General features: G+C 41.4%; 1 protein-coding gene across 1 annotated transcript in view; it reads left to right on the forward strand.

Moving 5' to 3' along the window:
• ttc27 (tetratricopeptide repeat domain 27) overlaps positions 1-21,422 on the forward strand; it is a 168,082-nt gene extending 146,660 nt beyond the window's left edge. The window contains exons 17-20 of the mRNA XM_079689264.1: positions 11,378-11,575; positions 18,960-19,071; positions 20,249-20,349; positions 21,003-21,422. Of these exons, the coding sequence (XP_079545390.1) occupies positions 11,378-11,575; positions 18,960-19,071; positions 20,249-20,349; positions 21,003-21,128 (537 nt within the window). The 3' untranslated portion in view covers positions 21,129-21,422. The remainder of the gene's footprint in view (positions 1-11,377; positions 11,576-18,959; positions 19,072-20,248; positions 20,350-21,002) is intronic.
• The last annotated feature ends 4,325 nt before the right edge of the window (positions 21,423-25,747 follow it).

Raw genomic sequence — 25,747 nt, forward strand, 5'->3', positions numbered from 1 at the left:
GTTTTATAATTGTCTTGGGCTCCTGCTGTGTTTTTAAAGCCTTTGTAAATTATCCATGCTATTTTCTATTTAGAACGAAGACTTAAGAATCTTAAAATCCCTTGACGTTTGTATGCAATTGTGCTAAATTCAACTCTGGAATCAAGCAAATATTAATATGTTTGCATGACATTAGTTATTTATATTTTGCCATCACTTAATTATACGTTTAATACATTTAAGTCAAGCTAAGGTACATGTGATGGTAGCTAGTTAGTACTCTTACCTGTGAGGCCTCCTCCAAACAGCATACTAACCAGACTGTATCATTACAACTAAGTACCAGTTCTAGATCCTTGACTTCTGACAAACAATTCAAGAGACAAAATGTATTTAAAGACCAATCTTTATTTGAAGGTGCTTCTTAACCTGATATATTAGTTATACAGTAATAGTATTGACATAGTATTGACAATCAAAAAACTGAGCAACTCAACTTTCAACTTTATATTTCTTATTGTCTAAAGCAGGGGTTTTCAAAGTGTGAGGCGCGCCTCCCCTGGGGGGCGCCAGAGAGCTTCAGGGGAGGCACAGCCGCCAGAAAAAAATAAAGAGAAATAGTGAAATATAGCTAGTTAACGGCTCTGGCTAAATGTATTCAAGCGGCAAAATATTGATAGATTTTTAGTGAAGTCACCTAAAGTGAGAGAGGAGACACCGCATGCCAAAAAACAGAGGAAGTATGACCATGATTATTTGAAGCTAGGATTTTCATGGACCGGTCCTGATGACACTCCACTGCCACAGTGTGCTATCTGCAACGAGGTGCTAGCTAATGACAGTATGAGACCAGGGAAACTCCGGCGTCATATTGAGACGAAACACCCATGTTTGGTGACCAAGCCACAGGAGTTTTTTGACCGTAAGCTCCAGGAATTGCAGTCACAGAAAACTGTCATAAACACATTTAGCACTTTGAATACAAAGGCAACCGAAGCATCATACAGAGTGGCGTTACGGATAGCTAAGGCAGGTAAACCTCACGAAATTGGTGAAAAGTTACTCCTCCCTGCTGCTAAAGATATGGTTTCAGTAATGATGGGAGAAGCTGCTGCTGCCAAGCTAGATGTGATCCCAATGTCTGACAATACCATCCAGCGCCGCATCTCAGACATGGCATCTGATGTGAAGGAACAGGTGCTGGACGGTATTCGCGAGAGCCCTTTTTTCTCCATTCAGCTGGACGAGTCTACCGACGTTGCTCACTATGCTCAGCTAATGACATATGTACGCTATATTAAAGAGCTCGGTGTCCAGGAGGAGTTTTTATTTTGTCACCCTCTGCCAGCTGTCACCAGTCTTCAGCTACAGCAGAAGAAATCTTCAAGGCTTTGAATGGTTTCATGCAGGAGAATCAAATTGATTGGGGCCGCTGTTGTGGAATATGTACAGATGGCGCAAGAGCAATGACAGGTCGCCACAGCGGTCTGGTAAAAAAGGTGCAAGATGTTGCCCCCGCTGCTGTATGGAACCACTGCATCATCCATCGCCAGGCCTTGGCGACCAAGAGGATGCCCAAAGAGCTGCGTGCGGTCCTGGATGAGGCAGTAAAAATTGTCAGCTTAATTAAATCACGCTCCATGAATGCGCGTCTCTTCTCCATCCTCTGCAATGAGATGGGCGCTCACTTCCACCAGCTGCTGCTGCACTCTGAGGTCCGGTGGCTGTCCCGGGGCAAGGTCCTCACTCGCTTATGTGATTTGCGCGAGGAAGTTCTCCTCTTCCTCACCGAAATCAACTCCCCACTGGTCAAGCACATGGTGGACATGAACTGGGTTGCAATGTTGACCTATCTGTCCGATATATTTGACCGGATAAACCTGTTGAACACCTCTCTGCAGGGCAAAGAGTGCAATGTCTTTTTGGCATACGATCAGGTCTCTGCAATCAGGAAAAAGTTGGACCTGTGGTGTTCTCATGTTGAACGGGGCTCCGTGGAAATGTTCCCAACGTTGGCAGATGTTGTGGGGAGGGCAGGACTGCAACTGGACTCCATACAACAGGTGGTCATTGCGCATTTGAAGGGGTTGCGTGAGCAATTTGGAGAGTATTTTGGAGAGGAGACCTTGGCAAATCAGTGGGTGAGAAATCCATTCTCTTTCCCAGTGACACCCCGTGATGGACTGACCATGCAAGAGGAAGAGGCTGTACTCGAGCTGAACTCGAATATGGACTTGAGACAAAAGATGAGTAAAGTGTCCCTTGCTCACTTTTGGCTGTCTGTGGAGACCGAGTTCCCCGACCTCGCCAAAAAGGCTGTTCAAGTGCTCATTCCCTTCACCTCCACCTACCTGTGTGAGTGCGGATTTGGCATTGATAAAAAACAAGTACCGGTCAAGGCTGCAGCCAGAGGGGGATCTGCGTTTGTTTCTGTCTCCATTGCATCCCCGCATCACCCGCCTGTGCGCATCAAAGACGCAGACTCATTGTACCCACTGAAGTAGGGGTGAGTGTAATACGGAGGCAAAGTTGGCGTTCAGTGTGTTGCCGGGAGCATAGGATGTATCCACGATGTTAATTTTTTTTTTAAATGTGCTTTGTTAAGGGAAATGTTTGCATATATCTTCAGTTGTTATATATATATAGATATATATATATATCTATATATATATCACTCATATATATATATATATATGAGAGAGAGAGAGAGAGAGATTATGTCTATTATGTGTAGGGATGTAGTATTATTATTGTACCACTATGGGGGAGGCTTGCGTCATATGTAAATGAGGGGGTGTTAACCAGATCTGTGTGTGTTGTGTTGCATTCTAAGTTATCTCGGCTGAGAGAAAGGATGCACACAGTGCAGAGGAAAATAAACCATGCCCAAGGGCTAAACAGTTCATCATCTCCGTCTCAAATATTTCTCTCCGAGTGCAACGTTTGAGGAAGCTGCCATCCTTAACCTCAACATAAAGATAAAGAGGTTTAAAAAAGCTATTGTTTAATGTTTTAAGGAGGTGACACTCAGCCAATCAAAAAAGAGAAAGGTAGACAGCGAAAACAGAGCATTTTATGACATGTTCTCTTACTGGACCTCTTTGAAATGCAATGTTATACCCCTGCATTATAGCAACAACAACAATAATATTAATAATAGCAATAATAATTGGGAGGGGGGGCGCGGCTGTGATTATGTTCTCTGAGGGGAGGCTCACCTTCCCACACTTTGAAAACCCCTGGTCTAAAGCATTTATTATTTGCTTATTATTTTTTCCCCTCATATTCAGTGTGGACGGATTGAGACAGCGTGGTATCCATAGAGCTGCAGAGTTGGTTTGGAGAGGTGAAAACGGGGGGGGGGCGGTTGAGGAGCTTGACGCTCGTGAACTATCAGCAGGAGGGCGGGGGGAGCCTCGCTCCGGGGAAGCAGTGTGTGGACCTCTCAACGAAACATACACATTTACCACATTTAAATAATTGGTTTAAACGGCATAATAATGACAATCGTCCGTTCTGTGATTCTCCAGAACACACGTTATGATATTAGGGTCATGCAGAGTGAGATGAGATCGCTGTCCCTTTAAGAGAGAGAGAGAGAGGGGTGTGGCTTGTGCATGTGTGTGTGTGGATGGCAGAGCGACAGTGAGGGGGGAACGTGTGTATGTTTCTGGAAGTGAAACGAGGCAGCAGAAAAACAGAGGTCTGTGATGTATTTTGTGAAACAGAAGAACAGCTAAATAAATGCAACGGCCTCCCAAGTCATTTAAGCTAAAGTGGGTTATTGAACCTGAAGCTTGTTGCTGCTGCCCTCCTCGACTACGGTCTGGGAGCCGACAGGAAAGTTAAAGAGATTGCCAGTCCACCCCTTTGTAGCATATTATTTCGATGAGCAGATCGCCACTGGGCTTTCAACTAAAGACACAGCCACGCAAAAACTGCGGCCTTTGTACAGCTCCTTATGGGTAGACCTACTGCAATTTGTGAAGTGCTTTCCTCTGTGGTGAAACGATCAGCACTGCACCATGGAGGAAAGCGGCAGAAAGTCAGCGGGGCTGCGTTGTGTGCATGGCTTCCTTCTGCAGGTAGACGCGCTCTGGCGGCGGTCTCGTTCAGGATCCGAAAATACAATTTAAATATTATTGCACACTTATTCCACTTATTCCTAGTGCGCCACTGGCTACGGTGCCGCGTGCCAGCCAGGGGTTGCCGACCCCTGCTTTACACTTTCTGTCCATATGTGCTTTTTATTTAAAACATTTTTGATTAACTTTTGGTTCACATTTCAATAAATTGTATTTGCACTCCTTTCGTCCATTATTCTTTCTGAAAATAGATTACACATTCACATCTGACTTAAGATTGGCCCCATTTATTTGTGACGTTGCAAACTCTGAGGTACAAGGCACAAGTGTTATGAAGCTCATAAAGTGAGGCAAATAGAAATAATCAGCTGATGGAGTGTAGATGTGGAAATAGATGCATCCCATCAGTTGACTATGTTTTTCGCCACACTTTATAAGCCTGACTATAACCAGATAGACTACAAAAATATTCGGTGCGCAGATCTTTGTTTTCACAATAAAAGTAGTTTCTTAGTGAATGTCCTGTACTGGTCTTAAAATCTCATAAAATCATGTCGTGTCTTTCAGGCATGTCCTTTCCTAACAAAAATGACAGGAAACATAAAACATATTATTGCAGAACAAGTGTGTTATTTATGAAAGCGGTGTGTTTGTGTGTTTAGGGGCTGTAGATATCATTATTTTGTAATTGTAATCAGATTAGGAATGAACAGTATGAAATTCATCAACATTGAAATATATTTTATTATCAAAATAATATTGAACTGTTACAAAACGTAGTGCAACTGTAGAAGCTTGCTCTGTTGTCTCACTGAAAGAATAACTTTTACCACGTTTTTACAGACAATATTGAGAGATAAATAGTAGCAGTTCTCACTGTGTTAAATATCTTTGCCTTCAATACATTAAATTAGAAAGCTGACTAAGTCATATTGCTTGTTAACATCTAAATGTAACTTTTTGCATGGAAAAACCCCTCAACTTCACTGATGTGTAGGTGATCTAGTATTGTTTAATGGAATGTATATCAGTGTATTAAAGTCAATACTTCATTTATGTAAACCAATATCTTTCTTGATTCTTTTTACAGTATGAAAAAATCGTATTTGTACCTGTGCTGAAGTTCACTGCTGTGAGGAGTCCAGTTCTGTCTCTCACTCTCTGGTCCAGCCTGTCTGCATCACCTGGACACCTTAAACAAACAGATATATATATGTAAAATACCATGTGTACAAACAATATAACTGATTATCTTCTGTTGAACATGTTGGATTGTGTATTGTCCGAGTGAGGTTCCTTCTTATTTTACTGTAACAGTTGGTTTATTTGATACCCATTTGGTAATGCAATTAATAAAAACAACCAGGTTTGGGTTTGTTCTTCAGATATGACTGACGTTAAAAAGTAAGCTCAATAATGAACTCCAGCTCAACCAACCATATTGTAATATCTAAGTAATCATCTTGAAATATGACATTAATAATTGTAATATACACATCTTATTGGGAGGTTGATTTCACATACACTACTTCGACGTTAGCTAAATAGAAAATAGCATGGATAATTTACAAAGGCTTTAAAAACACCACCGTTAGTGCCAAAGCAGTAGGCTATAATATATTAATTACTGCTGTAGACTACAACCACTACTTGTTTAGCTAGCATAAACTCAACAAAGCTAGCGTTAGCTGGCTAACTGACGTTATTTTGCCGCTAAACTGCACAATATAAAACGGTGGTCTTCAAAGCGGATTTAATCCTCAATAACAATAATAATATTCAAAGTAATACTGGGCAAGTAATGGGCAAAACTTACCGTTGATTGACCCGCCATGTCAGCGGACTGGTAGCAACACAACAGTTAGCCCCGCAGTCAAGCCTCGTTGTTCTGATAGCTCAGCCCCTTCGCTCCAACCCCCCTCCCTCCCCCCACATCTACAGCTGATCTACAGGTGAAAATTACTTTTGCGACACATTTATCGCAAGAAGTGTAGCAAAAGTCAAGACCGCAGATTCGTCGATTTATATTGCCACAGAGCAGATTCGTCGAGTTGTAATGACTGATTTGAGAGGTTGTAATAACCAAGTTGCAGTTGTAATGGAAAATATATTTAAAAAATGTATTTTTCTGCAAGTGAATATTTCATCACTAAGTTCATTTTTTCCTACAAGCTACAAAACTTTTTTTCTTCTTCTGTGACTTCAAATTTGGTTCACAGTTACGTGGATATTTTATACAAGTGTAAATGTATGCACACAAGCTCAGATTTTTTTTCTGCAAGTGCTCACATCAGGTTTTACACGCTCTCGCATTTTGCACCATATCTACCTTCATAGAAAACTGCCAAATCATTCAACTTTGTGAACTTTGCCAATCAAATCTGCAGCTTAGGAAAGTAGTTAGATTAATTTGGTTGATAAATCACTTAGATGGACCAACCAACCTCTCCTTCCTCTGTCAGCTCACTAGTGGGTTAAATGCATCCTGTTTATCAAGTCCTTGGATTCACGTCATTCCTGTGCCAACTGATGAACCATTTTTCTATCAAAGATTTTTTATTTTATTTATAATTATAAAATAATTGTTTGCCAGATGTAATTTTTCAAAAATGCACACAAGCCCACATTCTGACATTTTCAAGTTGACCATTGATGGTCAGTTGGCCTGACAGAGGAAACTGTTTTAAATGTTTTTCAGCTCTGGAACCAACACAAAGTTGTGATTAAACAAACCTCCATCCCTCTCCCCTGCCATCCACAGAGAAACAAAGCTGTCAGAATCTCTCCTCAAAACGTCACATTAAAGAATCTCTTTTCTTCATATTTGTATATGGTTCTTTTTTATCCATCTCACACCTTTTGAAAGGTATTTTGCATAAATAGCCGTGAAACAAAGAATCCTCTACTGCATAATCGGATAATTTTTAGAAGCAACATGTCTTATTCTTTTAATATTTTTCTTCCCTTTGGTAGTTTTCAGTCCAGAGCTGAGAGTAGGAGGGTTGGGGCGATGATGAAAGGCCCACCATGAATTCCTCTCTCTGGAATGTGTAGAGGGCTGATGACAGGAGTACTTTGAGAAGCTGATAGATTTCAGAGGATCTGAGGGTCACATGCCTCTGCTTTATGCCTCATGGGTTTAAAAGGGATACGCAAGAACTAGGGATGCACCGAATATTCGGCCGCCGAAAATTATCGGCCGAAAATGGTTAAAGAGGCTCTTTCGGTTTTCGGCCGAAACGGTTTTAGCACCGAAAAAATATCACCGAATGTCAGGGAACAGGGTTACGTTGGTAAGCTAACGTGTTGTTGTGATGACGTAATCAAAACGCAGCGACAAGCACGGTGCGCGACCATGCTCGCGGCTGGCTCACAGCCAACATGTCTGCCGCTTGGAGATATTTAAAAATATCAGAGAAAGAGGCGCGGATTGCGATTTGTAAAACGTGTTCCGCTGACATTTCTCGAGGGGGTGTAACTGCAAAGACTTTCACCACTTCGGGATTACTCCACCACTTCAAATCAAAACACCCGGACAAATATCCGGAGTAAGATCAAATCACAAGCACTGACAGCGAGAGACTGTTCAGCGCTGCCTCTCATGTGCTTGATGAGAAGAGGAGCAGACTTATGGCTGATAAAGCAGAGAAGCTACTGTCCATTAAAAAGAACCTACCACTTTTCCTTAATAAGTAGACAAGGCTGGCTTATCATAAGCTTATCTAGTTCTACATGTCTACTCTATACCCACTTTCCTGAATAATTTTCATTGTGAGTTATAATTCACCATCTCAGGTTATCATTAGGGGGAAATGACAGCAGCACAGTGTTAAATATATTGTACTTTCGGTATCTAAATGATACAATGTTGTTTACATTGCTCATGAGGACAGACCACCTTATTTGCAGATTCTTGAAATTGTAATTTAATTTGTAATTGGTTGTGGATTTTGTATCCAGTTTTCACTTTATGTATCTTTATACAATGTTTACAACTTTGCTTATGAGGACAGACAGCCTTATTTACAGATTCTTGAAATTGAATTGTAATTGAATTTGTAAATAGTTACATTCATGTGGATTTATCCAGCTTGCACATTTGTATGCATGCACTTATAGGTGCATTTGTTGTTGTTGAAGGCCTGGCTGTTACAGTCTTTATTTTCACTATTTTGTTGCAGGCCTACTGGCCTAGATGTTTATGCACCTTGGCTTTGTTCTGAATGCACTTTGTTGTAGTTATCCTACAGAGAAAATGCACTTGACTTGGAATTAATGTACTGTATGCATTCAAAAGTGCTGAATAAATGTTTTATGGACCCATAATAGTGATTACTATTTAAGTTAAGTTTTGCCATAATCATGTCTTTTTCCATAATCAGGTAGCTGAACAACATTGGTAAAAAATGTATACATTATATATATATATTTCTATTAATCATTTTCGGCCTTTCGGCATTCGGTTTTCAGCCAACTGTTTCCTATTTTCGGTATCGGTTTCGGCCAAGAATTTCCCATTCGGTGCACCCCTAGCAAGAACCTTACAGTCACACACATTTTCACACAGAAGCCCCTGAGAATAAAAGGTCCCCTTTCCCCCTATTCTATTGTTGTGATCTATAAGTAAACTTCAATATGAGCTCCATAGAAAATTCTGGCCTGGCTTTGTATTTTTTTTCCTTTTTCTCAACAGAGAGGTTATGACTTTTCCACTCAATTTCACACTTTGACTGGATCCAGCAGGAATCTGAATAAGTTAGACCCTCCAGAAAAACGCGATTCTGCGATCGCAGAATTTACCGCATAATCAGCAAAATGGTGCAGATTTTTAAAAGGCCGCATATTTATCAAAAGGCCGCATAATCCCCGCAATTTTCCACACAAAGTTGAGAAGAATAAAAAGTTAACTCGTCTGGACGTGACGTCACCAGCTCGCGCATCACAGAATGTAAACAACACTGTATAGAGTGAACGTGTGGAGCTCACACAATAGAGAAAACACCAAGATGAAAAAATCTAATCCATCTCATTTACCGACGAACATTTCTACTGAAGACCGGGCAAAAAGTGGGGGGAAACTATTCTGCACCCCGTGCAACTGTGTGTTGGAGCATAAGAGAACATCGACGTGACGACCCACTTTGATTCTTTCAAACATTCGAAAAAATGCTTTCTGCTGCTGCGGACAAGAAAGCCAAACAACTCACATTCACCGAGGCATTAACCTCCAAAACCCTACAAGATTGAAGCTGGTCAGATAACGAACGAGTAAATGAAAACAGAATGAGGCGGAGAAGTGTGTGTGTGTGTGTGTGGGGGGGGGGGGGGGGGGGTTGGGGGGGGGGTGTGTGAGATTAAAATAGCCCAATTGCTTTTACAATAAATAAACATTGAATGTGTTGAATTGAATAGTAAAGGGGTTTAACGTTAGTGGCAGGTTGTGTGTGAGAGAGAATAAATAACACAGCCCAATATTTTAAAAAACATTTATTCTTTTTTCCCGCATATTTAGCATATTTCGCAACTTTCCGCATATTTCGCAACTTTCCGCAATTTCACCGCATAAAATCACATAAAAACCCTGCATGTTTAATTGCATAATCAAGGATTTTAGCCCGCATAATCAAGGAATTTAGCCCGCATAATCAAGGATTTTTGCCCGCGTTTTTCTGGAGGGTCTAATAAGTCATCAATTCAGTATTCATCTAAATAAGTCACTTTTCCTCACAGTGATGGACAGGGGAGGGGAATACATCAAACAAACTTATATTTCAGCATTAAATCTCACTCATAACAGGAAGTGTCACATCAACACATCCTGACAGTGGAGACACGGAGGCAGAGATTATAATTGCATGTGTTGGTCTTTGCACCCATAGCTTTGTCTTTCTCTGATTGCAACATACTAAGACACTAAAAATAAAAACTACAATGTAGCGAGATAATAACTAGTGATGCACACTTTAATGGGTTTGACTATCTGGGCAGCAGTAGCTCAGTCTCTAGGGACTTGGCTTGGGAACCAAAGGGTCGCCGGTTCACGACCAGAATGTGGAGAGCCGGAGAGACATCCAAACCCCCCCCGATAGCATCAGGACAAAAACCACCAGACTCAGGGACAGTTTCATCCCACAGTCTATTTAACACGTGAGCTTGCACTATTTAAAAATTTGTTTTTATTTATTTATGTCTTGTAATTGTATGGTTGAGAAACCTGCGATCTAAGTTTTTCATACATTACACAACTACACCGTAAGTGTTATATGTTATGACATTAAACTTTTGAATATTGATAGTGGAGTTTATTTAGGAGTTTAGATGGTGTACTATAAAGAATGCTATTCAAGTAGTTGATTTGTGATGAGATGAAGTCATGGATCAGGGTTTTGGCAGCAGAACAAGAGTGATTGGCGGAGACATGATATGTTTTTGAGGTGGAAAAAGGTGTTTCTGGTAGATCTGGTTTTCAAAGGTGAGGTTGCTTTCCTGGGTTGGGGATGTTTGGGGGGAAACAGAGTAGAATCGTCAATGAGAAGGGAGAAGTTATTATTGTTTTTGTTGAGGGATTTGGGACCGATGATGAGCATGTCCGATTTTTCACAGTTTATTGTCAGTGTAGCAGTGGAAGTGGAGGTAATGGCGGCATATGATGTTACTGAGGGGGAAGAGGTTGAGGATGAAGAGCAGAGGACCAAGCACAGAGCCCTGAGGGACGCCTTGGGACAGGAGAACGGGGAAGGAGGTTGACACTTTCCTCCAACACTTGCTCCCATCCAATTTTCTTCACCAGCTTACCCACTACTGTTTTTAGCAATACCACTGCTAAGCTACACTCAGGTATTCATCTTATATCATGTGTCATATTGAGAGAAATAAAGTTTTAGAAATAAAAGCAGATGTTTTTAGTTCTTTTATATTTTTGACTAGTTTGAGGTGAAGGTGTTCTATATTGCATGCTGTATTTTTTTCTGTGCATTGACCTGCTCTCTCGACACAATTGTATGATTACTAGATTACTATGGCAGATTGGCACAATAACCATAAAGCAGGGTGATAATGTGCAGCCTCATGCCGTGGACGTGTTTGTGAAAATTAAAACCACATTCCCCATAAAGCCAGCTTCTTTCCATCCAGCTTTTCCTTCATTGGTTTCTGGTAGTGCTGAGAAATGCTGCTTTTAATGTACAGCAATAAATGTTTGTATGTGGAATTTAATGCAAACCCACAACATCACTTATTATGATGTTTCGAGTTTATGAATTGTCATTAATCTTCGGAAACAAATCTGACGTTGACATTGAATCATTTTGCAGATTCTGAAGATCCTGGTTCGAGCAGTAGTTGAGAACCTGATTGACTTCCAGGGGCAGCAGGCAGAAACTCTCCGCTCCAAACTGAAGGAGCTCCTGGGCCGGGTCAGCGCCCGCCACTGCAGCGACAGTGAGGTGTGGCAGCAGTACGCTCGGCTGTACGGAGACGGACACAGCTCCAGCCCAGAGGACAACGACAAGGTTGGTATCAACAATATCACTATTCATAATATGTTGACTGTTGAGGCAAAATAGTTCAAACTGGAGCCACAAACCACCAGGAGACAAGAGTTGCAATTTGCAGTTGTTTTATTTGTCAGGAATATTGTTCAGTTGTCTGTAAATATAAAAGATGGTTGCTGTTGCCAATGTCTCTCGTAAAAATTGGGGAGAAACCTGAATAACAGCAATTTGCCCAAACAAATATAACTCCAGCATTTAAAGATACTTATATTTTAACAATAAAGTTAACATTTACTTTTAGTGTAAATAATAATCCAAAATACGAAGAAAATACTACCTACATTTAAGGTATCAAAAGACAAACGGCTACTAAACACTCAATCCTGGTGTGGTGCTTGGAGACAAAGAAGGCTTCTCATTTCACTATTCCCCACCTCGACTCCCCTCCTCGACGCCTTTCCTCGTGTCTTAGTCCCGCCCACAGGAGATGCGAGCGGAGGAGTCGAGGAAGGGAACCGAGGGGAAGCAGCAGGCGGTTAGAGAAATGAGAACTCCTCTCCTCTGAACGGTCATTTTAAAGAGACGTCCATTAATGATGACAGGAGGCAAGTTTTGATCATTCAAAAAAATACAATTTATTTGAAAGTTCATTTTTTTCAGTTTCAAATCTTGTTTTTTCAGGTTTCACATTGCTTTTCACCTTAAGATCGTTTTTTCACTTTCAGATCGTTTTTTGAGCTTTCAGATCGGTCAAAGTTCCGTTAAGCGAGCTGTTGAGCATCATAGTTGGCAACAATGAAGGTATAAGAGCAATAAACTGTGCTAGAATGTGAAATTACGTATCCGCAATCAAGCATTGTTGTTCCCCACATCCACGTAGCTCCAAGAACGCAGCATAGTATTGGCTTCATTTAGTCCCACAGGGGATACATTTACATTGTTACAGCAGAGAACAGCCAAAGACAGCTTAATGTTACCTAAAGCATGCATAAAAAAAGTATTAAAGATTAAAAAAAAAATTATATTTTTTTTTTAAGTTGCACATTTTAAATAATACACAACAGTTCTGCGGATTTAGCATCCAGGTATATATTGCACAGTTTTTAACGGCATACAGTGGGGCAAAAAAGTATTTAGTCAGCCACCAATTGTGCAAGTTCTCCAACTTAAAAAGATGAGAGAGGCCTGTAATTTTCATCCTAGGTATACCTCAACTATGAGAGAAAAAATGAGAAAAGAAAATCCAGAAAGTCACATTGTCTGATTTTTAAAGAATTTATTTGCACATTATGGTGGAAAATAAGTATTTGGTCATTAACAAAAGTTCATCTCAATACTTTGTTATATACCCTTTGTTTGCAGTGACAGAGGTCAAACGTTTTCTGTAAGTCTTCACAAGGTTTTCACACCTGCTGGTATTTTGGCCCATTCCTCCATGCAGATCTCCTCTAGAGCAGTGATGTTTTGGGGCTGTCGCCGGGCAACACGGACTTTCAACTCCCTCCAAAGATTTTCTATGGGGTTGAGATCTGGAGACTGGCTCGGCCACTCCAGGACCTTGAAATGCTTCTTACGAAGCCACTCCTTCGTTGCCCGGGCAGTGTGTTTGGGATCATTGTCATGCTGAAAGACCCATCCACGTTTCATCTTCAATCCCCTTACTGATGGAAGGAGGTTGTCACTCAAAATCTAACGATACATGGCCCCATTCATTCTTTCCTTTACACCAGGGGTGTCAAACTCATTTTCACCGAGGGCCACATCAGCATAATCGTTGCCCTCAAAGGGCCAGATGTAACTTATAAATGTAACTAAATGCAATGTAACTAAATGCAATGTAAAATAAATGTAACTACTCCTTAATGTTAAATAACTCTGAATTTATTACTTATTCAAGTTACAAATATTACATATATATTTGCATAGATGTAAAAAATATGTTTGCTTGTTGCTCTGTTATTATAACATAAATCCTTTTAATTTGTCAGGTTATGAAACCCATATTACTCCATCAATCAACGATCAAACTATCCAAGTGAATAAAGAAAAATAACATCAAACACAAGTTATGACATTAACTTTGTTCAAAACTTGAAATAACAAATAACTGTAAAACCAACAATTGTGAGCTGCTAAGAACATGTGACAGATGTAGCATTTTACAAAAACAAATGGCTGCACACAGCCTTGCAGGGGGCATACATCCAACTCATGAGAGATGGTTTGATTACAGTAAACATTTGTTTGCATAAACACATAAAACCTGCAAACACTAAATACATTCCTACACATATAAAGTAGTATATGTAATAAACTCAAAATAACAAAATAAGGGTTGTCTCAGTCCACAACTATATTGGTCAAGTTTTTAGGTTAGTTTTTGATGAGGAGATGCTGCCTGTCCTTGAACACACCATGTGGATCCCCTCTCCACCATCCTCATCCATTGATCATGTTCTGTAAATAACAAACACAAAACAAAATGCAAACACAATCATTACATTGCACATAGTTTAACTATTGTTCTTCTTGGTTGAATTGCATTTTATTATATATTATTAGGTTTTTTCAAATGCTTACCAATGTGTTTTCTGACCAGATGTCTGACACCGTTTTTCCGTGGCCACTGTTTCCATGTCTGGTTTTAGGTCCTGTGCTGTAGCAATCCGTAGAACAGCGTGGAGGTTGTCGTCAGTGATGCGTGATCTGTGCTTGTTTTTGTTTAGATTCATTATTGAAAACATCTGTTCGCACAGATAGGTGCTCCCAAACATAGACAGAACACGGGCAGCATGAAGTCGAAGCTGTGGCATGAAAGCAGGGGGCAGTAGACGGTAAAAGTCCTGGATTGTAACATCCTGGAACTTTGCTCTCAGGCCACTATCGCTTTGAAGCTCTATTAACTCCATCTGAAGTTGTTGGGGTGCAGTGCACACGTCGGTGGTGAAAGGACTAGCAAAGATGGCAAATCCAGAGTGCTGTGCTCGGAAGTCAGAGAAGCGCCGATCAAACTCATTCATCAACAGGCTCAGTTTGGTAGCTAACTGAGCACATGAGAAAGTACCGGGACATGAGGCTGAGATGCTCTGAGAAACAGGAAAGTGGGCAAGATTGTCCTGTTTCACTTGGCACATCCATAGGTCAAGTTTACGCTGGAAAGCCGTGATCGTGTCGGACATCTGCGTGATGACTTGTTTGCGTCCCTGCAGCTTCTGATTCAGTTGGGCGAGATGTTCGGTTATGTCACACAACATAGCAAAGTCACACAGCCAGTTTGGATCTGACAGTTCAGACAAGGGTTTTCCTTTACTCTGCATGAAAAGAGCAATGTCTTCCCTAAGCTCAAAAAATCGTTTGAGGACTTTGCTCCTACTCAGCCACCTTACTTCTGTATGGTACGGCACGTCTCCGTGCTCCGAGCCCATCTCCTGCAAGAACAGCTGGAACTGACGATGATTCAGGCCACGCGCCCGAATGAAGTTCACTGTCTTCATGACCGTGGTCACTATATCATCCATCCCCAGCACCTTCCCGCACAAAGCTTCTTGATGGATAATGCAATGATACGTTATCAGAGGCGTGTGACAGTTACTTTCTTGCATTTTCTCCTTCATTAGTCCAACCAAGCCCACTTTTCTTCCACACATTGCAGGTGCACCGTCTGTAGTTAATCCCACCAAGTTTTCCCAGGGCAATGCGTTTTTACTGACGGACTTCTCCACCGCATCAAAAATGTCCCGTCCCGTTGTGGTCCCATGCATGGCAGCCACATCCAACAGCTCCTCAGTGACAGAGAGGTCCGACTTCACGCCTCTAATAAAAATAGATAGCTGCGCTGTATCCGTGTTGTCTGTGCTTTCATCAACAGCTAATGAAAAAGCTATGTAGCTGCGTGTCTCTTCGGCCAGCTGTGTTGCCAGGTTTCCTGCTAGTTCCTTAACTCGGTCCGCGATGGTGTTTCTTGATAAACTGACATTTTTAAAAGTCTGTATCTGGTCGGGACACACCTGCTCACAGACCTTCAGCATGCACTGCTTCAAAAACGCTCCCTCTGAAAAAGACTTTGAAGCGCGGGCGATTTCTTCAGCCACAACAAAGCTAGCTTTCACTGCCGCGTTGTTTTTGGTTGTGGCTTTCGCGAACACATTCTGCTGCGATCGCAGTTTGCCTTTTAATTCTTGGGCAATTTGTTGTTTTTCTTGATGGCTAAATTTGGCATACTTACCTCCGTGTTTGTTCTCAAAATGCAGACGTAGATTGTACTCTTTGACAACCGCCACCGCCTCATAACACAAAAGACATACCGGTTTTTCTCCTTGAAGCACAAACATGTATTCGCCTTCCCATCTTTCTTGAAACACCCTTCCATCTGCATCAATTTTTCTCTTCCTGGACATTTTGGGATCATTATTTGTATTTCTCAATTCCACTTGTTGGGAAAATCGCATCGATGTGGAAACACTGCAGTCTAGTGGCGGGATGCCGTCACTTCGCGGGTAACATAATTGGCATGTATTGTGGGAAATGTAGTTTTTGGTCACTGCACGCATTTGACTTATTTATTTTTAGACAATCAGACCTATTAAGCTCTCGCGGGCCACATAAAATGACGTGGCGGGCCACATTTGGCCCGCGGGCCTTGAGTTTGACACGTCTGCTTTACACGAATCAGTCGTCCTGGTCCCTTTGCAGAAAAACAGCCCCAAAGCATGATGTTTCCACCCCCATGTTTCACAGTAGGTATGGTGTTCTTTGGATGCAACTCAACATTCTTTCTTTTCCTCCAAACACGTCAAGTTGAGTTTTTACCAAAAAGTTCTATTTTGGTTTCATCTGACCATATGACATTCTCCCAATCCTCTTCTGGACTGGACATGTACTGGCTTAAGCAGGGGGACACGTCTGGAACTGCAGGATTTGAGTCCCTGGAGGCGTAGTGTGTTACTGATGGTAGCCTTTGTTACTTTGGTCCCAGCTCTCTGCAGGTCATTGACTAGGTCCCCCCGTGTGGTTCTGGGATTTTTGCTCACCGTTCTTGTGATAATTTTGACCCCACGGGGTGAGATCTTGCGTGGAGCCCCAGATCGAGGGAGATTATCAGTGGTCTTGTATGTCTTCCATTTTCTAATAATTGCTCCCACAGTTGATTTCTTCACACCAAGATGCTTACCTATTGCAGATTCAGTCTTCCCAGCCTGGTGCAGGTCTACAATTTTGTTTCTGGTGTCCTTTGACAGCTCTTTGGTCTTGGCCATAGTGGAGTTTGGAGTGTGACTGTTTGAGGTTGTGGACAGGTGTCTTTTATACTGATAACAAGTTCAAACAGGTGCCAATTAATACAGTTAACAAGTGGAGGACAGAGGAGGCTCTTAAAGAAGAAGTTACAGGTCTGTGAGAGCCAGAAATCTTGTTTGTTTGTAGGTGACCAAATACTTATTTTCCACCATAATTTGCAAATATATTCTTTAAAAATCAGACAATGTGAGTTTCTGGATTTCTTTTTTTCCCCCTCATTTTGTCTCTCATAGTTGAGGTATACCTAGGATGAAAATTACAGGCCTCATCTTTTTAAGTGGGAGAATTTGCACAATTGGTGGCTGACTAAATACTTTTTTGCCCCACTGTATATATATTGCACATATTGCACATAGTTGTTATTTATCAACAAGAGGTGTTATAGTCAGGTGTTGTTTTGTGCGGGGTCTAGGGGCTGTGCTGGTTCTATAGTGTGACCGCTGCAGGAAGGAAGGGCCTGCGGTATCTCTCCGTGAGACAGCGGGGGATGGCGTCAGGTCCACCAGAACAACCTGCTGGCTCATTGCGGATATGTAATTTCACATTCTAGCACAGTTTATTGCGCTTCTACCTTGATTGCTGCCAACTACGATGCTCAACAGCTCGCTTAACGGAACTTTGACGCTGGTATCAGTTTTATTTCCCACCAATCACTGGAGTATTGTGTATAGAAAGTATTGAGTTATATTTCTCGCACTACCTAACATCCATGAAGGCAACATGACAGATGGAGGCCTGTCACTCAGGATGCCAAACTACTCTTTGCCAAGCCCCGCCCCCCCCCAAGCAACATCAGGTCCAAAAGTCTGAAAGTGAAAAAAACCGATCTGAAAGTGAAAAACGATCTGAAGGTGAAAAGCAATGTGAAACCTGAAAAAACAAGATTTGAAACTTAACAAATAATTGTTTTGAATCTGAAAACGAAAAATCTGCAACTGAAAAAAATAAGGATTCAAATATCAAAATAAGTATAAAAGTGAAATCTGAAAATAAAAAATGTTATTCAAAAAAATTGCTGAACTGAATCAATATAATATTCAACCTGAAAAATGATTTCAAATACTTATTTTTATTTTGAATACATCGTTGTATTTTTCAAAGTTCAGGATAAAAACTTGAACTTTCAAATAAATTGTATTTTTTTGAATGATCAAAACTTATGACCATGAAATAGCTCCATACACTCTGTCTGATGGACAGATGTGTTCATGACGACTTATATATTTACTTTTAATTAATTCACAGTGCTGTATAATAAGACAATAACAGGCTACAGATGCGGGGACACACAAACACACACACACACACACACACACACACATATTTATATAAATATATACAATTTCAGAATCAAACAAGTATGAGAGCACTCTCATAATAACATAACACAATCAGAGACTGGATATATCCCCCCCATACACACTGCTCTGCTTTCTGCACGGACCTCACAGCTGTTCTCTCTGTAAATATTGCGTCGCGATGAAAGCAGTTAATAAAATAATATCGAGGGGATGCATACAGAGCTGTCATTGGCTGAGATAAGTCCGGCCGTGCGTCACGACTCTTTGAAACATCACTGTTGCCGGAAATACATCAGCGGAGGAGCCGTGGAGGACCCATCAGTGTATCCTCGATTATAGCTTCTCCAGAGAGCCTCCTCGACGCTCGATGCTCGGTCCTCGGTCCTCGTTGTGCATTTAGAAATGCACAAATGAGATGTCCTTCAAAATGGCGCGGAAATCCATTTCCGGGTCACTACCAGAGGACCGAGGAGTGGAAATTAGAGTATTGAGAAGCCTTCAAAGAGGAGGCAGACTTAATCCAGTCTTCTTTTTAAAGCCTGAGAGGAACTGAACCATGCCTCTCTGCTTAGTGTCTTTTGTGGACAGGACTGTGACACACATGCAATTTCTAACATTGCCCTGTGGTGATTGAATCAATTTGATAAGATGAAATGTTACAAACATGTTGTTTCATCATGGTACGTGAATCATAGTTTGCAGCTGTACCAATCACAATAGAAATGAAAAACGAGCTCAAGCGATGCCTGAATTAGACTTCTGCTTAGCCATTAATAATACAACGTTGTTATTGTGTGGTTTCTCAGGCTCTACAGTTCTTGTCCAAAGCCCACCACTGCAAGGTTCAAGCTGGGGGCTGGGAGAAAGAACCGGGTCTCTTCAAAGAGGTGATCCAAAGAGCAATCAATATGGGTGAAGGTGAGAGCACCATCCACACAGCACCACAGAAACATCTGAACTGTTTTATTCCAGGGAACCTGTACCAATGATGTCCTCCTGCCCTGCAACTCCATCCCTCTCTGAGGTCTAATACATAACTCATACTGCCAACAAAACATAAACATTAGAACTCTTAACCTAATTTTGATCATAATGGCTAACAGTTTATTGTATATACACCATAAGAGTCAGGTTAATATTTTTAATTTGTGAAGGTATTGTGTTCAAAATGTGAAATGAAGGCAAACGGACCTCATACTTTTCTACCTTTTGGCTTCATTACCTGCCAGCAACCAAACAATCGAGCCAGTTTTTTTAGAGAGGAAGAGGAGGTGAAATATAGAATTGGAGGGATTAACCCCGGATGAGCAGCAGTGGGCCTAACATTAGAGATGTGTCTCTGACAGACTTGGAGTACTCGATTCCTGGACTCGTACTCGAGTGTGACTCGATTGTGACACGATTTTCGTGACTCGAGTGCCCATTTTCGGGACTCGTGACTTGGCTCGGACTCTAACTGGACTTGACATGGAGGATCGGACTTTGACTCGAGCAAGTTTTGTCTCGATTCAGGATGTACTCTGCCCCAGGCGTGTGCAGCTGCGAGGCAAGTTCCTGTCCCGTGCGTATTATATTATAATAATAACCCTTATATTTATAAAATACCTTTCCTACAATAATTGCAGCCCATACATGATAACTCGGACTTGACTCACACACAAGCAATGACGACTCGACTCAGACTCCTCTTAGATGACTCGGACTCGAGCACAGGTAATGATGACTTGGACTAAACTCTGACTGTTCCTAGGTGACTCAGACTTGGATTCAGACTCGAAGAGTGGGGACTCGAGTGACTCAGACTTGAGAATTGGTGACTTGACTACAACACTGGTCTCTGATTCCAGCTTAGTTACTCTCCACAATCCCAAGGAATATTCAGTACAGCAGAATGAGCATGGAGCTGAATCCAACATGAGAAAGCAGTCAGGAAAGAAGAAGCTGCAAGTAGAACACAACAGGTCAAACACGCGGTATACAGGCTCGTTTAAAACGGGCACCAAACTAGTTCTGGATAAATATACAAAAATGTGAAATGCACTGAGTTGACAAAACACATAAAAGACACTTATCTGACTTGTCTCTTTGTTTTCAGTGACCATTAGTTGCAGTAAGAAGAAGAGTAATCCAGCAGAAGCTCTTCAGATATTGTCCTCCACCCGCCTCAGCCTCAACAGTCTGGCCACCAAAGCTAAGGTACAGTCCATCAATCAGTGTCCACTGCCTCCACTTTCCATGACGCTGATCGTTCCGCTTTGCTTTAAAGTATAGCAGTGGTTGGCAAGAATCATGTTCAGCATTGTACAATGGCTTTGTTCTTACCAGCGTTTGAGTCCATCCTGAAGGGTGGCCTTTTGCTCGACTGGTAACGGCCATATATTATTTTATGCGTTGATACTTATGTTAAGAGCTCATCCTAGTGTTGATATTATGAAAACCGTATACATTATGAATGCTACAAAATTATTTTACAATGATAAAATAATCTTATTATCATAGAAACATAACCATGCTGTGTTTAACTATTAACAAAAGATTATTAATATTTTGCTCTCAATGTCAAATAAATCAATAGTTTATTTGAAAAAAGACACACAGTAGTCGCTATTTCTTTGATACGTAATTTTTTTTTTTAAATACAAGTTGATTTGTATTTATTGGTGAATTCTATGTCTGCTAAGTCTGCAGATGCTTTTTAATTTTCAACCAAATAAGACACCTAGATATGACTTAGCAGCTAAGTGTATATTGAACACATTATTATTATTATTATTATTATTATGCATTTGTCTTATTATGAAATGAGACCTCCTTATCTGATCCTCTTCCTCTGCGTTACTGTTTTCCAGCAAATGCACACAGATGTGGCCACAGGTCAGCTCCACGGGGAGCTGCTGGACGGAGTTGCTGCTCTGGAGCAGGTCCTCACCGAGCTGCAGGAGCTGAGCGCCACGCTGCGGGGCCCATCACAGTGACGCTGGGGACCCATCACAGTGACTCTGCAGGGTCACTCGCTCTGCGGGGTCACTCACAGTGACTCTGTGGCCCTGAAGGCTCCGCAGTAGTAAAGACTGCTCAGAGAGCGACGGAAGCAGCAGCAGTCGTCAGCCCGGTGCATTGTTGGTCACCTTTAAATCAAGACTCCTGAGAATAATATCAGTTAAGCCAAAGGTCTGACTTTGTCATTTTTATGATTATTTCTTTTTATCTTAAATGAAAACCATGACTGTAAGACATAAAATAGTAAAATGTTATACATTTTGAAAGTTTGCCTTTTATTCTTTTTTGAGTCCCTCTTAAACCTCTTTTTTTCATTGATGATTTAACATCTTATCACCATGATGACACGTGTCAGTGCATAGACTGTATATACAGGTCAGTGCCTTCCAAAATGCATGTGACACTTGATAACGCAAACCAGAAACAATTTTCTGATCTGCTATGTTGAGGCCAAAAGCTACTTTGTTAGGAAATGATAAATGGAAACTGGAAACATCAGCTTTGTCCCTGTAAAATGTGTCCTTGTCTTTGACCCTGGCAACAGAGAGATCCCGTGATGGAAAGACATGCAATAGATCTCGTGTGTACAATAACACAAAATAACAATATACACTATCCACATAACAAGAACTATATATGGAATGAAACGGATTCAGAATACTTTATTCTCCATTAAATTTACATATAATTGAAATGTGTCTTTCGCACTGGCAAATAAGATACAATAACACTCGCCATACACAGTACAACATACAATTCATACACTCAAAAATCAAATCATGATGTCATGTGTTGTCACAAAATAATGATATTTCTGCAGTGGTGTAAAGTAACCAATTAGATATACTCAAGTACTGCACTTAAGTAGACATTTGAGGTACTTAAGTATTTTCATGTTACACTACAGCAGGGGCGGATCTACGGGGGGCAGCTGCCCCCCCACTGTAGAGCCTTGCCCCCCCCAGCTGCCCCCCTAACTTTTGTGTCCCTAAAACTGTACTTGTAGAAACAAACCTACACTATGTCCACAAGCTTCTCAGGCAACAAAACAAGCAGTTAATTAATTAAAAGTGAATCATTTTAAATATCATCTTAGGCCAGTTAAAAACGCAGCTACGGCCTTGCATTAAACTGCGGAGCGGCGTTCACAGACCGCGACTCACGCAGCTGCAGAGAGACCGAGCTGTCCCAGCACCTGAAGGGGGATCAGATTCCCCTAGGAGCATTTCCTCTTCCACTAGTTTTGTTTTTACTAAGGACGAGAGCTTGAAACAAAATATTAATAAAACGCTGCCGTTTGAATTGATGGCGTTTAACAGACGGTCGCTGTTTGGGACGTTACGTTACAAAATACTACACAGACAGCGCTAGCTGGGAGATCGATCACTTTATTTGCTAAACTATGCGGTACTATTAAATCCACGTAAATTACACATCACAGCATTGAGGCCAGATACATTAAACCAGGCATCCTCAAAGTCCGGACTCCGGTCCGGATCCGGACCGAACGACAACTGTCTCTGGACTCTGAGCGAAATTATACTTTTCATATGTATTATCTGTATTATCTGTGTTATTTTTGAGACAACGCAACGAGTCAAAATTCTCCGTTGTGTACAAACAGCGCTCTATCTGTCTGTCTGTCTGTGTGTGTCTGTGTGTGTCTGTCAACGCATTGGTCCAATCACATTCAGCACCCCATCAGCGTTTTTTCCCCCCCACCAACAGTCTGCGAATCAGAGGCACAGTAGGGCGGGTCTTCACGGAATGCGGGTGGGAAAAATGTGTGTTTAAAAAAAAATAAGTCAGAGCGAGAGTTAACAGCTCATCTAGTTGCATCTGTACTGTAGCTAGCAGCCTAGTTTCACCTACCTGGGACCCCGGGGCGGCATGGCGTGGCAACTGCCACCCTAAAAATAGGCCTTGCCACCCCAGCTGCCACCCCAGTTGGCAGCTTTGTTTTGAAAGAAAAGTTGTGGCTCATCAGACATTTATGAGAGAACGTCTCTAATGTCCGAGTGCAAGTGAATGCAGCACAAGACACACGTCTTGTAACGCACGTCAACCCATGGCGCGAGCGTTGAAATATGATTGGCGGCGATTTCATTTGAACGGTACGGCGCAAAACGAGAAGCATTCGGACCATAGACTGATTCGGACCCAAGTACTGAAGGAATGAGTTATTTGCGGTCTACAATGACAGAGAAGAGACTGTCAAGTTTGGCTGTACTCAGCATTGAATCAAAACGCACTAAAGCTTTGGATCTTACTAATTTTGTGAGGCGTTTTGCTGAACAAAATGGTAATCGCCGCATTCAGCTGTAATAGACATGATGCTCTGTTCACGGGATGAGCATACAAAACTGTTAAGATGATGACCTTACGTGTTTTTTCTTTGTGGGGGTCTGCCCCCAAAAAACTGTTCTAAGTCCTGAGAAAGTCAAATAAGACGGTGTGTAAAACTACACTGCCCAGTCAAAAAAAAGTGACCACTAGGCCAGTAGGTAAGGACTTTCCACTGGATAATAACTGAAGTATAAAATAATGCATGACTGAAGTGATGGAGACCATGTTTGAAGGCAAACAAAAGGAAATAACAGGTCAAATAAAGCAAATCCCCCTCTCAGATTCCACAGCAACCAGAAGAACATACATACTGGCTGGTGATTTGATTAATCAGCTTTGTGATGGAATACAAAATGCACAGTGCATTTCCTTAGCTGTGGATGAGTCCACTGGCACCACTGACAATGCTCAGTTGCTGGTGTTTGTGACTTTTTATGATGAGGCAAAGGGGGAGTTTGTTGAAGATGTGTCGGGCCTGACGAACCTCAGTGGACACACAAGGGGGCAAGACACTTATAAAGCAATGATGGGAATGCTGGATGAAAGAGGGTGCGGCTGCCTTTATTCATAACTGTGCAGCTCTGCGACTCTGAGGGATCAAGCACAGACGCAATAACAATGAAAACTGCTGCATACAGATTATTTTTGTTTTTGCAACCTCGTGTTAAGAATCTTGTTGCAATTTTTTTAAATGTTGAATGACCGTAATAATCGGACCTTTGTCTTATTAAAAACTTTTTTTTGGACCTTTAACATTTGTATTTGAGTACCCCTGCATTAAACCATACATACTTTAACTTCAAACTGGATCTGAACACAGCTGCCTGTGTGCGTTTGATAAATACTTTCTGATGTTATATTTAGATGCTACTTATCAGCTACATGGCCCGTGTAAAGTTATACAAGCATTTGTACCAGTGCTTTTCACAAATAGACTCTTGTAGGCCAGAGTAGCTGTAGTGATTCAAAAGCAACACAAAGACATGAGTAGTGATCAGGACGAACAGAAAGAGGAAAAGGGAAAGAGAGTACACTGAAAAGACCAGGAGGGTCAGAGCAGGAGGAAGCCAGGGGGAGATGAAGAGACCAGGAGGGTCAGAGCAGGAGGAAGCCAGGAGGAGATGAACAGACCAGGAGGGTCAGAGCAGGAGGAGATGAAGAGACCAGGAGGGTCAGAGCAGGAGGAGATGAAGAGATTAGGACGGTCAGAGCAGGAAGAAGAGGAGGAGATGAAGAGATCAGGAGGGTCAGAGCAGGAGGAGATGAAGAGACCAGGAGGGTCAGAGCAGGAGGAAGCCAAGAGGAGATGAAGACATTAGTGAAGAAGAAGAAATGTATGAGGAATAAAGATGAAGTGTCAGAAAGATGACCAGAGGCAGGGATCAGGAGGCAGATGAGACTCCAGCTGGACCACATGGTATGTTCTTATTCTCCTTACATATTCCATTACAGCAGCACAATCTAGCAGCTCTTAGTATTGAGAAATATGTATTGAAATGTGTTGCTGCACAGGTCACCTTTAGCTCTCTAAGAGATGGGTGATGTCATGTGTGTACTTAATTATAACTAAGTACTTTTACTGTACTTACAGTAAACAGAATTCTAGGGTATAATGAGTATTTTCTGCTGTTTTATACTATATTTGAGTTTGTTTGTCTGAACACCTTGTTTCTCTTATGCATTAAGAACACTTGTGTTAGGGCATGATTTAAGAATAAATAGGTTATATATAGTATAAAATACCACGTACCGTCGCCCTCCCATGCCACCCTGGAATGACCTCTTGCCCCCCCTTTGCCACCCCATTTAAAATGTTCTAGAACCGCCACTGCACTACAGTGGAGATACATTGTGTACTTTTACTCCACTACACGTATTTAATACCTTTAGTTACTTCACAGATGTGGATGAATGATGTGAAATATAATCAAGTGTTAAATCAGACTTTAGTTCCACCTGGAGTAAATCCACAAGCTACCCTGCAGTATACAAAGTCATTCAAACTAGCTGCACCTTTACCAGCTTTGAGAACACTTTAATGATCAATCATTATAAAACATATCATATATATTATTCTGAAATGGACCAATCTGCACAATGACTACTTTTACTGTCGCTACTTTAACTATATTTTGATGAGAATACTTTTCTACTTTTACTTGAGTAACAACAGGACTTTTATTCTACAGTATTCCTACACTCTGGTACTTCAACTTTTAGTGAAGTACAAGATCTGAGTACTTTTTCC

The sequence above is a fragment of the Notothenia rossii genome (assembly GCF_949606895.1).
Source record: "Notothenia rossii genome assembly, chromosome: 6".
Taxonomy (NCBI): Eukaryota; Metazoa; Chordata; class Actinopteri; order Perciformes; family Nototheniidae; genus Notothenia; species Notothenia rossii.